The sequence below is a fragment of the Citrus sinensis genome, chromosome 4, assembly GCF_022201045.2.
Source record: "Citrus sinensis cultivar Valencia sweet orange chromosome 4, DVS_A1.0, whole genome shotgun sequence".
Classification (NCBI taxonomy): domain Eukaryota; kingdom Viridiplantae; phylum Streptophyta; class Magnoliopsida; order Sapindales; family Rutaceae; genus Citrus; species Citrus sinensis.
In genome coordinates this window covers 26,448,736-26,463,751 of record NC_068559.1, presented here as the reverse complement: position 1 = coordinate 26,463,751, position 15,016 = coordinate 26,448,736, and the positions used below count along the sequence as shown (strand labels likewise).

The following is a 15,016-nucleotide window of genomic DNA, read 5'->3' as shown; positions in this document are numbered from 1 at the left end:
CAAAATTTTTCCTCAATCTTTTGATGTTAAATTTAGTGTTATTAGAATCTTTTTCTCTATCTCCACTTAACGGTACTAATATCATTAATGATGGAGTTTTCGATCATCGTAAATCTATATTTGAAATTTTAAATGTTTATACACGACGAACAAGAGCTTTACTGATGGTGTTACTAACGCCTTTCTCTAGAGCTCAAGGAGAGAATTTTAACCAAATTCAACTTAAACAAAGAAAGTTCATAATTTTCACGGTGGTCAGCGGTGGCCTGTGGTGGCTGCCGATGGTTGATTAATTCTTTTGATAAATCAAAATAAAATAATTTAATTCTATTAATAATATAAACTATTATAATACATAACACAATATATGTCATATCAAATATGATACCGTATCAAACATATCGCACATTATTTAATTTATTACCGTCCTATTTAATTCAATCTAATATAGTGTGGCATAGTAAACGCACCAGAAAGTGCTTAAACATAACTAGTGCTAGGTGGCCGCAGCCAGCCTCAAATAGAGACTTGATGAGTATTTTGACAATTAAGTCAGACAGTTGTAGGCGACGATGGACCACTGACTCGTTTGAACTTATTGTTGGAAAAATATGCTCTTTAAAAGCATATGTGTTTATTTAATTGTAATAAATATTTTTTTGATTAATAAAATTAATGAGGTATTTTATTCAAATATCTTAATTGCATTAATATTTTGATCAAAATCCATTTAATCATATTATATGTATTTATGTGATCACCATGTGGATTCACAGAAGATATAAATACAAGTTATCTTATGATTAAATAAATTTAGTTTGCAGTTGATAAATAAAGTTGGGCACTTTATTTAGGTATAGACTGTAACGAATTCATTGAATGATTTGTCTTAATCATGTATGAATTTATTGATGTAGTATGACTACATTGAACAAGATCACATATGAGATTTAATTAACTTTGTAATAATTGTCAAACTTATTAAATCTTATAAGCATTGATTTTATTGTAATCTTAATCTTGAGTTAATTATGATTTCATGATTGTAATTGTTATTTCATTTGAGTACCAATGGGCACGACATATACTTGTGGTCAAGATTACTCGGTAGCTTGGTGGGAGCAATTATGAGTATTGGAGTTATGAATTAACAATATAGAATTTGTATAACACATCTCTTGATGGGTTTTCGGCACTTGATCATATAATTTTTTAGCCAGAGTGTGTCAACATATTTAGTATGTTAAAAATGATCATTAGAAAAAACCAGTAAGTATTAAGGAACAATATGTAATTAAATTGATTGGACAGTTGAGATATTGATTTAATTAATGATGTGGTACAAATGATTGTGCAATAAAGAAATCAATGTGGCTTGGGACGAATTATTATTCTAGCATACAATTATGGAGGTCAATTCCAATCTTTTAGTGGAGTAGATTTGGAATTAAATAATTAGACTAGTTTAATTACAGGCCTAATTGTTATAGCCACTATTGTATGTTCCCAAATGATCCCCGGGTTAACTCATTTAATTGACTGCACCACTACTAGATTAATAAGCAAGATAACTACCTATTTGGGTTAAAAGCCTAAATATATCATTTTGTGGGAGGCTTCATTTAATTAGCTTGTGTGTAAGGAGTCTTATGTTATTTTACAAGGTGGGTCCTCTATAGAAAAAATAAGTAACGTGAGTTTTGATTTTCATTATTTGGAACCTAGGGTTTTCACTAAAGGGGGATATAAAAATATTTATTTTATGTAAAGAAAATAAGAGCAGCCACTTTATATAGATCAGAGAATTGTTAAAAGAAAAATTTTTCTCTTTATTATTGAAAGAAAATTTTTTCTCGTGCTAGTTACTTTGGTAGTGATAAAGGCGCCTACACGTCAAGTGCAGACTAAACCTGAGTCATAACCTGAAAGATCATTGGTGACAGTTCGTGATCTAACAAGCGTGGTAGTGACGGATCGTGATCTAACAAACGTGGTGGTGACGAATCGTGATCTAGAGCCTAAATCACTTCAACGGAAAAAGCTAAATTGAATTTTCAAGGTATGATTTTTAGATTACAAATTTTTATATATTATATAAGAGCGATCTTAAAAAAGTTTTATAAAGATTGAAAAAATTAATTTTTCTCCAACACTTATACGGCTGGTGGCTGCTTTTGAAAATCGGTTGGACGAAGGCGCGGATATTCGTATTGTTAACTACCATCATTACATACTTTTTAATGTAATAATATAATTAATTGATTTTTTTCCCCTAAAGAATTTTGGGTTTTGCACACGACAGAATGGCCTCATTTCAAGAGTTGGGGTCTGTAACATATTATTTGGAATTTTGGATTAACCCTAATGACAAGATATTTTTATTTTTCTCCTTTTGAGTTTTGAGTAATAGCATGATACAAACTCCTTTATAATTTATGTGGATTCACATGATTGCACATGACCTAAGTTCTTAAAATAATAAATAAAATAAACATAAGTAATACTTGTAGCAATAGTATTACACTATTCACGTAAATTTATGTGGATAAAATTTATATTCATAATATTACATTTTTGAGTGCGTGATGATTTCACGTGATTGTTTCTTTTTATTTTTCTTAATTTAGAAGTTCATTTCTGTTGTATTCATCATTCTTGGAGAAGCAGATATTCTTACAGGGTAGAAACCGAACCTTCTCAAATTAATAACAAAAAGGAATTGGGTTATCGAAAACTAGTAGGCCCAAGGTGAGGCACAAAATCCGGCATAGTATGAACAGTTGTAAGGCCCAAGATGGACGACAGAAAAATGTTACCACTTCTGCTTTAGAGGACGGTGCTTGTATAGGGGTGTATTTAGTAGCAGTCCCATACGATTCTAAAGTCTAATATTGATTGTAGCTGCTTGTGTGTTATCAGGCAAACTAACCCCAGGTATCAATCAACGTACTGTGTATGATAAAAATTCGTTTAGTCCTATATTTAAGGTTAATTTCTGTTTAATCTTTATAATTTTAAAAATATTTTAAACATTCTGTCATTAAATTATTGATAGCTTTGTTGTTACTATTTTTTTCTCTTACAATAATCTTTCTGTGTTTTAGGACATTAAAAAAATTAAATTATCAATTTAATCTCAAAAAATAAAAATAAAAAGAATATATATTAGTTTCTTTGGAAGTTCACGTATTTCAAAAAAGTTAACGGTGTAAAAAAATTAAATTTCTAATTTTTTGGACATTATTAAAAAAATTAATATATTAACTCCTTCGTAAAGTGTTCCACAAAATTAATATATATTCTTTTTTATTTTATTTTTGGGGTTAAATTTGTAGTTTATTTTTTTTATTAATGTCCAAAAAGATTAAACATTATTGTAAAAAGGTAATATTATAAAAATAAACTAAAGGGAACAAAAAGTAACGGCACGGGCATCAACAGTTTAATGGCATTTTTAAAGAATATAAGATTAAACAGAAACTAATATCAAAATATAAGAATTAAATGAACTTTTACCTTACTATATATAAACTGTGCATGCCAATTGTTTACGGATCTAACGAAATACGAAAATGATGTTTTTTTTTATTATATCTACACCAATAAAAAACAAGCAAGTTATTCCCCTTTTTAAAGTTTTTTTTAAATAATGTTACATATAATTCTTCTGTTATCATAATTGGAAACATAACGAGAGGAGGTTTGATTAGTACAGCTCATAAAATTAGAAAAAAATATTACAAATAGAAAAGAAATTTACTCATATTCATCACTAGTGGGAAGTAAACTTCTTCTTAGGGCCAGGCATAAACCGATTCGGTTGTTCGGTTTGGAGTTGTCAAAACCGAACCGAACTAGATCAAATTGGTTCAAGAAGTTATGGGACAAATATGAACTGGATTTAGGAACGGGAACCGAACAGATCTGAATTATTTTGATTCGATTTCTAAGTTCGGTTTTATGTGGTTTGTTCATGTAATTTAATTTTTTTTATATTAGCCAAATTTTTATACTTTTCATCAAATTTAATTTGTTTTTTAGTCCAATTCAATTATAATCATTAAGCATTCATGTTTTATACAAAAATATTATTTTATACATATAAATTCTTTTTTTTTTTAACACTAAACCGATTGAATTTCAATTTGGTTTAGTTCAAGATCGAAAACCAATCAATTGACATTTTTTTAATCATTCGGTTTTGATTGACTGAATCGGACTGTCATTTTTTTTTTCAGCTTGATTCAATTCGATCATAATCGAACCAAATAGTTACCCCAACTTCTTCTCATAAAATTGAGAATTTTCAAATTTAAATAAGCAAAAGATTTTCATCGGCCGCTTCTTCCTCAAATAAAAATTCTAATCATGCTTGTGAATAAAAAGAGACAAGCACCGCCCCACCTGGGTCGCTTCCACAGCATATATATATATATGGCGAAATGCTGGCAGTAATAACCGGTCCCACGTTTGGCCCACGCCGAGGGCGTGCTTGCTTGAAGATAACAAACAAAATTAAGTTGCATTGCTTAACATACCCTGCTGGGTGATGCCCCCCCACGCATTAATAACCAAAGAGTGTGCGTGGGTTTATACACGCATATGTACATACGTACATACATAAATACATAAATATATATATATATATATATATATATTTATGTATATATATATATATGTATGTATAATCATTCACTAACAAAGGAATTTTTATTTTGTTAAAGATATAACTAACAAATCAAAAATACATAATTTAATACAGTAATAGACAAATTTTTTTATACTTTAGTGACATCTTCATTGGAGAATGATATATATGTATGTATGTATGTATGTATGTGTAAGTATTGATTAGATTTAGTATTTTAGAATTTATTAAAATTTTAAAAAATTATTAAATTATATAATTTAATAGTATAATGTCATTATATTTTTAAAACATGTAGTTTGATAACTTTTCCGACCTTAACAAAGTGCATGATCTTGAATTAAAATATTTGTAATGTATATATCACTTGATAAGTTATATAATCACAATACAAATTCATCTCTCTCTCTCTCTTTTCTCCATTTTATCTTCAGTCTTCACGTTTCATGTATGAACGTGGTAACCATAACTTCCACCTATGCCCTGAGGCTACCCATTAGAATGCTAGTAGAGGGGTCCTCAACATCTAGTAACTTGAAAAAAACTGCCATATCTCTATCTCTTCCATGAAATGGGTCTTCTTATTGTCAGAATGACCAGATTTTGATTCCACACGAGCTTGTTTACCTAGCTGTATTCTCAGCACTTGGGTATATACACAATGGTATCACTTAGTGAAATTAATATTTGATAAATTAATAATTTTAATAAAATAATAATTTTTGCTAATCTCGACTGGAAGGTAAATTAATAATTAGATAAGTTAATTAAGTAATAAATTTTAAAAAATCTTATTATCTATAAAATACTTTTTTTATGAGTCACCACGTAATCGTGATTCAACTAAAAATTTATTAAGTGATTCATCAAATCAGAATTATATCATACGATCTAACATAATATTTACATTCTTATACTATCTTTATACTTCATAAAAATTTCAATTATGAATGCGATCACTTATATAAATTAATAATTATTAATTTATCGATATAATAATATTGACTAAATTAATAAATTTTTCATAATCCTAAGGTTAACAATTTATCGAAGTTTTATTCTATATACATACATACATACATATATATATATATATATATATATATATATATATATATATATATATATATATATATATATATATATATAGATGTAAATCACTCTTTTAGTCTAGCATTAAATTAGAAAAAAAGGAGGATGTTTTTCAAGATATACTCTTTCATTAATTTGTTAAATTCTTGTGGCAAATGTATTTTAAAAGTACACGTGAAAGACAATAATTCTATTGAACTCAATACTTTCTCATTAAATTAACATCGTATAGAGACAGAGAGAATGCAATGAGAGTGAAAGCTCGAGTGGCCAACTCTAATTTGTCTGGAACTTAAAACCTAGGACCACCTCCTTCCATTTTGGGGTTTTCTTTTTGGACATTATTAATGATGTATGTTAACGAATAAAGTGATTAATAGCTGACATTTTGTGGGGGTGGGGCGTTCGATTTTGCTTAATTTAATGCAACTTGTTTGAAAGGCACTTTTAGGGATGAAGGTTTGAATATAGTAAGTTAGTGCGCTAATTCGTCTGCTGATTGAATTAGGACAGGAGACTACTCTCTCTTCCAGTGCACGAACAACCATTCATGTTATATCATCACGCTTAGATTTAGGTATTTAGTTTCTTAAATTTTGTTATGGGGGTGGGTTAAGAAAATTATCCAAACCTTATCCTAATAATACAAGCTTCCCCCGGCCCCCCAACACAAAACTAGCTATGGTTGCTATTATTTTGATCACTTCTAACAAGCAACACAACAGCCACTCTCTAAACGGGAATGGCCAAAATGGTCATTTGAAGTGTCCACTAAAACTCACAAAGGAAGCTTTAGCTGTACGTGCCAGTAAAGATACCTGGGGCCGGGGGCATTAACCTAATTTATATATAATATCTATATTCACCACAACTGCAAATGAAAATGTGCATGCCATCGCTACTCTATTTCTCTATATAACTGTCTATATATAACTACTTCACTTTTCTGCTACGATCGAGCAAATTAAAGCAAACCCACCTGAAACAAGCTGCCGTTCAGAATTCCCTGATCTGTTTGAGATAGAGCTGAGATGAGGAGAAACGATAAATCATCTCTTCTATTTGTTCTGATTTTTCTGCTGATTGTGTCGGTCACATTTTCCATAATGTCAGTCGAGGCAAGAAAGCATCACACCAAGAAAAGCAAGCCCCGCCCTCACAAGCATCAGAAAGATAAGCATGGCCCTGAGCCTGATTCAAGATTTCCATTACCCGCACCAGCACCTCTTCCTCATTATGGTTCTTATAACCGGACGAAGTCCAGTATTTTCGATGTTTTGTCATTTGGAGCTAAGGGAGATGGAGTTTCTGATGATACAAAGGTAAATTAAACAACGTTAGCTGCAAATTAAGATATATATATATATATATCAACGTTCTTTTGTGTGTGTGTGTGTGTCTCTGCGTGTGTGCGTGTGAATAATTTTCTTGAGAAGTTATTAAATTGTCAATATAATTTAACTGCAGGCACTAATAGCAGCATGGAAAGCTGCATGCAGGGTGGCTGGGGCTACAGTGGAAATTCCGTCAGAGTTCAAGTTCCTTATCAAGCCCATAACTCTTCAAGGTCCATGCATGCCTAACCTTGTTCTTCAGGTTTGCTTTCTCTTCTTTTTAGCTCATCTCACTGATTCTCGAACAGCAATTTCATCGCATTATTTATTAAATTAAACCAAAAAAAAAAATTGAAAAAGGACAGGAATGACTATATTAATTCTTATAATTAACAATTAATTGTCAGTTTTTATCTTATAATATCCTTATTACACAGTTAGTTTGCATGACACTAACAAACAAAACTAATGGAAGTGGAATTCCAACAGATTGATGGCACCCTTTTGGCACCTCCAAAAGTAGGTTCATGGCCAAAATCTAGTTTGTTTCAGTGGATAAATTTCAAATGGCTCCATAACTTCACCATTCAAGGTAATGGAATTGTTGATGGTCAAGGCTTTGAATGGTGGGGCGGCTCTCAAAGTAACTCTATTCAGGTTAGTGTATTAATGATATCATATATAGTTCTTTCAAACTAAATTATATAAGTTAATTTTTTTCGTATAGTATAATTAATAGCAGCTATACGTTGTTACATCGCATTGGCAGAAGAAATCCAAACACATTCCAGAAATGAAACCAACGGTAAGGATTTCCCTCACTAGTTAGAATTAATTACTAGAATTTATGATCATAGTAGTTACGTAGACTGCTCCAAATTAATATTGCATTTGCAATACAATTGCAGGCATTAAGATTCTATGCAAGCTATAATGTCACAGTTCGAGATATCAAAATCAACAACAGTCCTCTGTGCCATCTAAAATTTGACAGCTCCGGTGGGATCAAGGTTAAAAATATTCATATTTCTTCTCCAGAAAATAGCCCAAATACCGACGGCATTCATCTTCAAAACACAAAAGACGTAGAAATTCAGCATTCTGATATTGCATGCGGTAAGAAATTAGAACTAAGTACTAGCTGTATATGACACACACACACACCTATCTTTATATACAGTATAAACCTTGTTAATTGCCTATTACGTGTGGTTGTGACTATTCCAATAATTAAATAGAGAATCGATGGTGCATGGCACGTTGGTATTGCAGACAAAAAGTAATCTGCTGCGGGAAAATATGATTGGTTTTCAAGAATTTTTTTTTTTTAATAACATAACTGTCACTAAACTAACTTTTGAAGGCAAGCATGAACAGAAGCACTAGGGCAACTTTTTCTCCTGGGCTCTGTGGGTCAAGCATTAGTGATTAACCGTGATTCCTAGACCCAAGAGAAATAAAAAATTTTTTAAAAAAGGAAATATGATACCAGCGTGCGCACATCAGCAACATCACTATAGATTTGGTAATATTGCTTTTAAATATTAACAAACGCATGGGTTCTCGTTTTGAATAGGAGATGACTGTGTATCAATACAAACTGGATGCTCAAACGTTCACATCCATCACATTAATTGCGGCCCCGGTCATGGTATAAGGTAAGCAAGATATTAAATCTGATTCGGTGCACTGATCACGATTCTGATTCAAGATGTATACAGTATCATGTATCTGGCATTAAGCAAAAGATGGTTGTTAATTTAATTTTGTTTCTTATTATAATAAATAACCACAGTTTAGGAGGACTAGGGAAAGACAAGAGCGTTGCCTGTGTCTCCGATATTGTTGTGGAGAAAATTTCATTGCAAAATACTCTAGCTGGGGTTAGGATAAAGACGTGGCAGGTACCAAATTCGAGTACATAAATTGATGTTTCATTTTAAATATTAATTATAAATTGTAAACTTTAGCATTGGCTTCTGATAGTAATAATATTTCAGTTAATTCACAGGGTGGCATTGGATCCGTCAAGAACGTTTCATTTTCCAGCATTCAAGTGTCGGATGTTAAGGTTCCTATAATAATTGACCAATACTATTGTGACAAGCATTTATGCAACAACCAAACAGGAGCCGTGGCAATATCCGGTGTTGAATTCAATCAGATAATTGGAACATATTCAGTGCAGCCAATTCATCTAGCATGTAGTAACAGCGTCCCGTGCTCTGACGTTGATCTAATCGACATTCAATTGAAACCCTCGTCAAAGTATCAAAGTTTTCAACAGGCCTTGTGTTGGAACTCCTACGGAAAATCACAGGCTCCTCTGGTTCCTTCAAGCATAGACTATTGCTTGAGAAGGGATAGTGGTTCGGTCAAACGAATTGCAAGATCTCGTGAGCACATGTGTTAGGGGCAGTTTGGTAATGTTATAACCCTTAAAATAATTATTGTTATTTGTACTGTATAAATAATCAGATGTGAAGAAAATGAATTATATATTTAATAAAATTTACTTTTAAAAGTACTGTAAGTTTTAAAAGCAGTCGTATGTGTTTGATAAATCTCAGTGTTAAATTGTTGTAATAATGTAAATGATTGAAATGAGTATAATGTTAAATAAAATTTATTTACATATTTTTATTAACATGCACATAAAAAATTTTTTATTGTGTATATATATATATATATATATGTAAAATAATTGATTACTAAAATAAATATTTTATATTATTTTTATTTTTATTTTGTTATCTCAATATAATTGGTAATAATAATAACATCCTTAAAGTTAATGATTTTGTTTCTTAATTAATAAGGAAATTTTTAGATTTTTATAATATTTATGAGAATATATATGAGAATATATTAAGTATAAGACTTATTTACAGTTGCTTTTTGGAGATTTAAAAGTGATTTTCAAAAGTAAAAAAAAAAATTAATTTTGGTGTTTAGTAAATTTTCTAAGAAATAACTTTTGATAAAATCACCCTATCTTACAACAGATTGAAAAGCAGAGAAAAGTAGTTTTTTAAAAGCTAATTTTTGAGAATTTGTTTTATATCTTATAAAAATGTAAAATTATCCTTATTAATTAAGAAATAAAATATTAACTTTAAAGAGATAATTATTATTTTCAATTATATTGAGATAACAAAATAAAAAAATTATAATACAAAATATTTATTTAATTATCAATTATTATATATACACAACAAAAAATATTTTATATACATGTTTAGAAATGAGTAAATAAATTTTATTTAGTATAATATCAAATTCAATCATTTACATTCTTATAATACTTTAATAGTAATATTTACCAAACACATACGACTGCTTTTAAAAATAAATTTGACCAAAATTCTCTTCATAACTGATTATTTTCATAGCATACCTAATAGTAATTATATTAAAAGTTATGGCATTACCAAATTAGTCCTAAAACTAATTTTTAAAAGGTAATTCTTCCTTACTTTTCAATATTTTTACAAGATAAGTATAATTTTCTCTAAAGTGATTTCTAAAACAATTTACTAAATACCAAAATTACTTTTTCAAATCACTTTTAAATCTTTGAAAAACAACTTCAAACGGCCCTTAATATAAATGTTTTAGGGCCTGATCATGATGACTGTACTGCAGTTTCTCCTTCCCCCTAAGCCTAAAGTAAGGTGTGTGCTTGTGGCAACTGCTTCCCATCTGCAAACTTAAAAAAAAAAAAAAATTAATGTGGTAAGGTGATGGTTTGTTGTAGTTTCAACTTTTATTTATGCAGTGCAAGGACCTAATTTTTCACTAAATAAAAGGTATATGTGGCTCGCATAATCCTGTAATTAACGACCTTAATTAACTAGAAAGTTGAACTAAAGGTATCTGTGGTATCTGTAAAACCGCATCAGAGATCCACGTCTTTCCATCATCTCAATATTTCTTGTACACTGGTGAATCCATTACCCACATATATTTAAACAATATTCTTTTCTAATCAGCCTGCAGCAACCGGTAAAGTGGACATCAACTCTGCGACAATTGCACCCAGATTATATAAGTTAATTATTTAATTAATATGTATTTATCTATGGTAGTTGATTTCGCAAGCCATGTTGAAAGTTGAAACTAACTGCATCAGCAGTCACTATTGTGTGTGTTTGTGAAAGAGAGAATCCTTTTCAATTTCCACTCCTCCTCTCTTTCTGAAAAGATCAAAAGAAAAGCACAGCTTAGGTTAGTGGAGACCCAAAGCCGGGGTTGTGGGAGAGCACAGTCAACCACTTCTCTTGGCAGAGAAATGAAAAGGGCAAAAAGTTTCAGATAAAGTTGACAACACTAATCACTAGGCCTTCCATTCTGTTCAGTCAATGAATGGAATGTGACAAAGCTGTAAGTATATGGGAGATGCGCCACCATAGCATGTGCATAAATATGTGCTCCAATTGGATTAATTATTAAAATCTGTTGAGTTGCTAAAAAAAAAAAAAAAATTTGAATGGGTGAGGAAATTAATTACCATTATATTTAATTTATGAATCTTGGTTGTCAGGATATGAATAGGCCAAGATGAGCTGCATTTGTCATTCGAGGATCCGAATAGACCAAACACGTACACCTCTCCGGCCCGTTGCGGTTGGACCCACTTCTGTTTCGGGTGAATTTTCCTTTCTGCAATGAATTGTTGGCTTTAGCTTAGATGGAAGGTGCTTGATGAAGTTTCTGGTGGTGGTGGTGGTGCTGCTGACACCGTCCAATATACATACCCCCTTTAGAGAATCTCAGTGCATGCGCATGCCCGTGCGGCCTCGCCTCTATTCATTTTTACAAGCAAAGATAAAGCTTTAGATGCGGGTCCTCAACCTCTTCGAATATTCATCCCATTACGAATCCAATCTATTGAAAATTTAATTTCTTTTTTCAGAGTTATTAATAAAAAATTTTAATATAATAATAATAATAAAGGATAAAAATGATATTGGTCATACTCATACAGATAAGTTATTCATATTTATCTTGATTCCACCGAAAGTTAAACAGAATTTTTTATTTAAAATAAAAAATAGACCTCCTTTAGCAAAGAGTAGGACTATTGGCATCCTTTATTAATTTCATAAAAATCTCATTATCCCTAATTATATATTTTTTCCCTCTGTTCAATTATTTTACTTGCACAGTATGAATTTTTTATATCCCTGCATTTTTTAAAATACTGCAATATTTCTTTCTTTCTTTCCTTTGTTTGTTTGTTTGTTTGTTTTTTCATTTCTTTGCAGTTAAATAATTCTCCAAAAGACTATACTCTCAGTGAAACCACCTCTTAAAGGCTATGGTATACTTCAAGTTATGTCACTTGACAAATGAAAATAGAAAGGAAAGAAAAAGGAAACAGAACTCTCATTCTAAGAAGTAATTCTAATAAAATTCTTGTAATAAACATAGAAACTAAAGTTGATTAATCTTTTATCCCACAAACAGATCATTTTTAAAGGATTCTCAAACTATTTACTGTGCCCATATTTTGTAGGTGTGATAAAATTTCATTACACCCATTAATATATTTGTTATTTTCCAAGATGTAAGGTTTAGAAATTAAACAGTAGAGAAAGTTTGAAGGAAAAAAATACGGATATCAAAAGTACAAAAGAATTTTAAGAGCAAGAAAGTTATTTAAAATTAAAAGATTTATAAATGAAAACGTTGTCTATTTAAGGAAAAAAGGAGGTATTTCTAGTATTAAATGAAATAGAATTACTTATGGGCCAGTCTTGACCTACTATCTGTGAAATGTTGAATGGGCCCGCCTATCAAAACCCAATTTGACCGTGTGACCTACATCTGCATGCGGGGTGCCAGATCATCAGATCAACCAGAGCAACGGCTTCGAAGGTGTGTCGTTTATGTGTCATTTCATATAATCATTTTCGATAATTAAGCAAATAAGATGTAAGTGCTATTTATTAGGGATGACAAAAATTCTCATGGAGACGGGTACCTTCAGGGATTTTTCTCATTTGGAGAGGGTATGAGATAATTTCATACCCAATTTCTTATTCGGGGAGGGGACGAGGATGAGGTGGAATCTCTATCCCCTACCCATTTGCCCATTTTAATTTTTAATTTTATTTTATTTTATTAAAATTACTAGTAAATAAATTATAAAATTATAAAATTATAAATATTGGTAAAAATAAAAAAAAATCAAAATATTTATATTATTAAACTTTTAAGCCTAATTAACTAATTAAAGTCCTAAATTTTTATTTAGGACATTAAAAAGACCGAGTAGGTTCTATTAGCCCAATTTTTTTTAATTTTAATATTCTTTAAATATTTTAAACTTAAATCTATTTTTTATTTATTTTTAGATGTTATAATTGCCCACATCCAATCACAATTTTAATATATAATCTAATCTAATCTAATATTTGCTCTTGATTTACTCCGATTTAACTATTGTGTTGTAAAAAGAATAGTTCACATTTATAAAGTGCCCACGCCACCATTGAAAAAGTTAATTTTGAATCTAAATTCGATTTTATTTGTAACAATTTTGTATTAAACTATTAATTTGTTTATGATAGTTTGTAAAAGAAGTTTGTATTCCTTACATGCTGCGTTACTTACTAATTTAATGTATGTAACTTTTGTAATGGATATTAATGTAAGATATATTTCGAACTTTACTTTTATTTGAATTTTTTATTTCAATATGATTAACTCAAAATCGAAAACAAAAAAAATATTAATTATTCGGAGATCGGAGACCCTCTAGGATCCCCTGTTATTATTCGGGGACGGGAAGGGGACGAGAACATACGCAAAATATCGAGGATGGATACGGAGAGATTGGTCCCCTCCCTATTGCCATTCCTACTATTTATGCATAACTTGGGCATAATTATGGGGTTACTGTTAATAATACACTTATCTGCAATTTTCCCCTTTAAATAATGCTATTTAATATTTTAGCCCATTTAACATTTTTTGCTTCTTTTCATCATGGTCCCTTAACCTCCAATTTACAGGACCAACTCACCTACTACTATGGACATGATGCTAAATCAATATCAACGTTTACAATGATATCAATTCATTTGACAGTATTGCTAATAGCTATTTATTCTTTCTCAGGTGAAAATTATTCCTTCCTATTCGAGTCAACAAATTTTGTCATTTGAGTACATCAGTTTTTTATTTTTATTTTTCTCCTCTGTAGTTTCTTTGATGATAGTATTTATACAGGTTTATCATGATGTATTTTATTAAATACGATACATTTTTTTGTCTAACCTGCCGAATTTTGACACAATTTGTTGTCATTTTTCTCTCTTTTTATTTTTCTTTTAATTTTTTGAAGTTTGTAATCTATTTCAGCGAAATGCTATATTCCATTTCAAGACAGAGAAAATATGCTTGCCTTGCTTCTGTGTGCTTGGAGGCTAAGACTTGCACGCAAGCGTAATCAATGGGTAGGAAATACTATCGACGGTTTCCATATTTTTTATTTGATGCCGGCGGAGATGGTAAATCTCAGTGAACTTCAATGACTTCAATTAAAGTTTCTTTTATGGCAGCATTGCTACAGATCCTTTGTCGTGGCGTATTTTACTAAATATGATAAAACTTTTTATCTTACCTGCTGATCTTCAACACAACCTGTTATCGTTTTTCGTTTTAAGTTGATCTTAAACTTAATTTAGTCAAATCTTGTATTCCATCCATTTCCAGACAGCATGCCTGTTTGGCTTTTGTGTGCTTTTAAGTTGAGCCTTCCACGAGAGCGTAGCCATGAGTTGTAAGATGTTTTTGACCGTTTCTAAATTTTTTTTTTTCATTTCAGACAGGTGGTAACCTTAGTGATATTTAAGAACAAAGATATAAGCATACATGTAGATTACAAAGAGACAAAAGAACCCCCAGTTGTAAATATATTTTGAGGTACGTTTGG

The 15,016-nt window shown here is 30.5% G+C and overlaps 1 protein-coding gene across 1 annotated transcript; it reads left to right on the top strand.

The window, feature by feature from the left end:
- Positions 1-6,695: 6,695 nt before the first annotated feature.
- Positions 6,696-9,539, top strand: LOC102629774 (polygalacturonase At1g48100). The gene is made up of 8 exons (XM_006483850.3): positions 6,696-7,062; positions 7,208-7,336; positions 7,564-7,731; positions 7,844-7,879; positions 7,983-8,190; positions 8,651-8,732; positions 8,870-8,978; positions 9,086-9,539. The coding sequence occupies exons 1-8, from the start codon at positions 6,772-6,774 to the stop codon at positions 9,485-9,487; spliced, it is 1,425 nt and encodes a 474-aa protein (XP_006483913.1). The 5' UTR covers positions 6,696-6,771; the 3' UTR covers positions 9,488-9,539.
- The last annotated feature ends 5,477 nt before the right edge of the window (positions 9,540-15,016 follow it).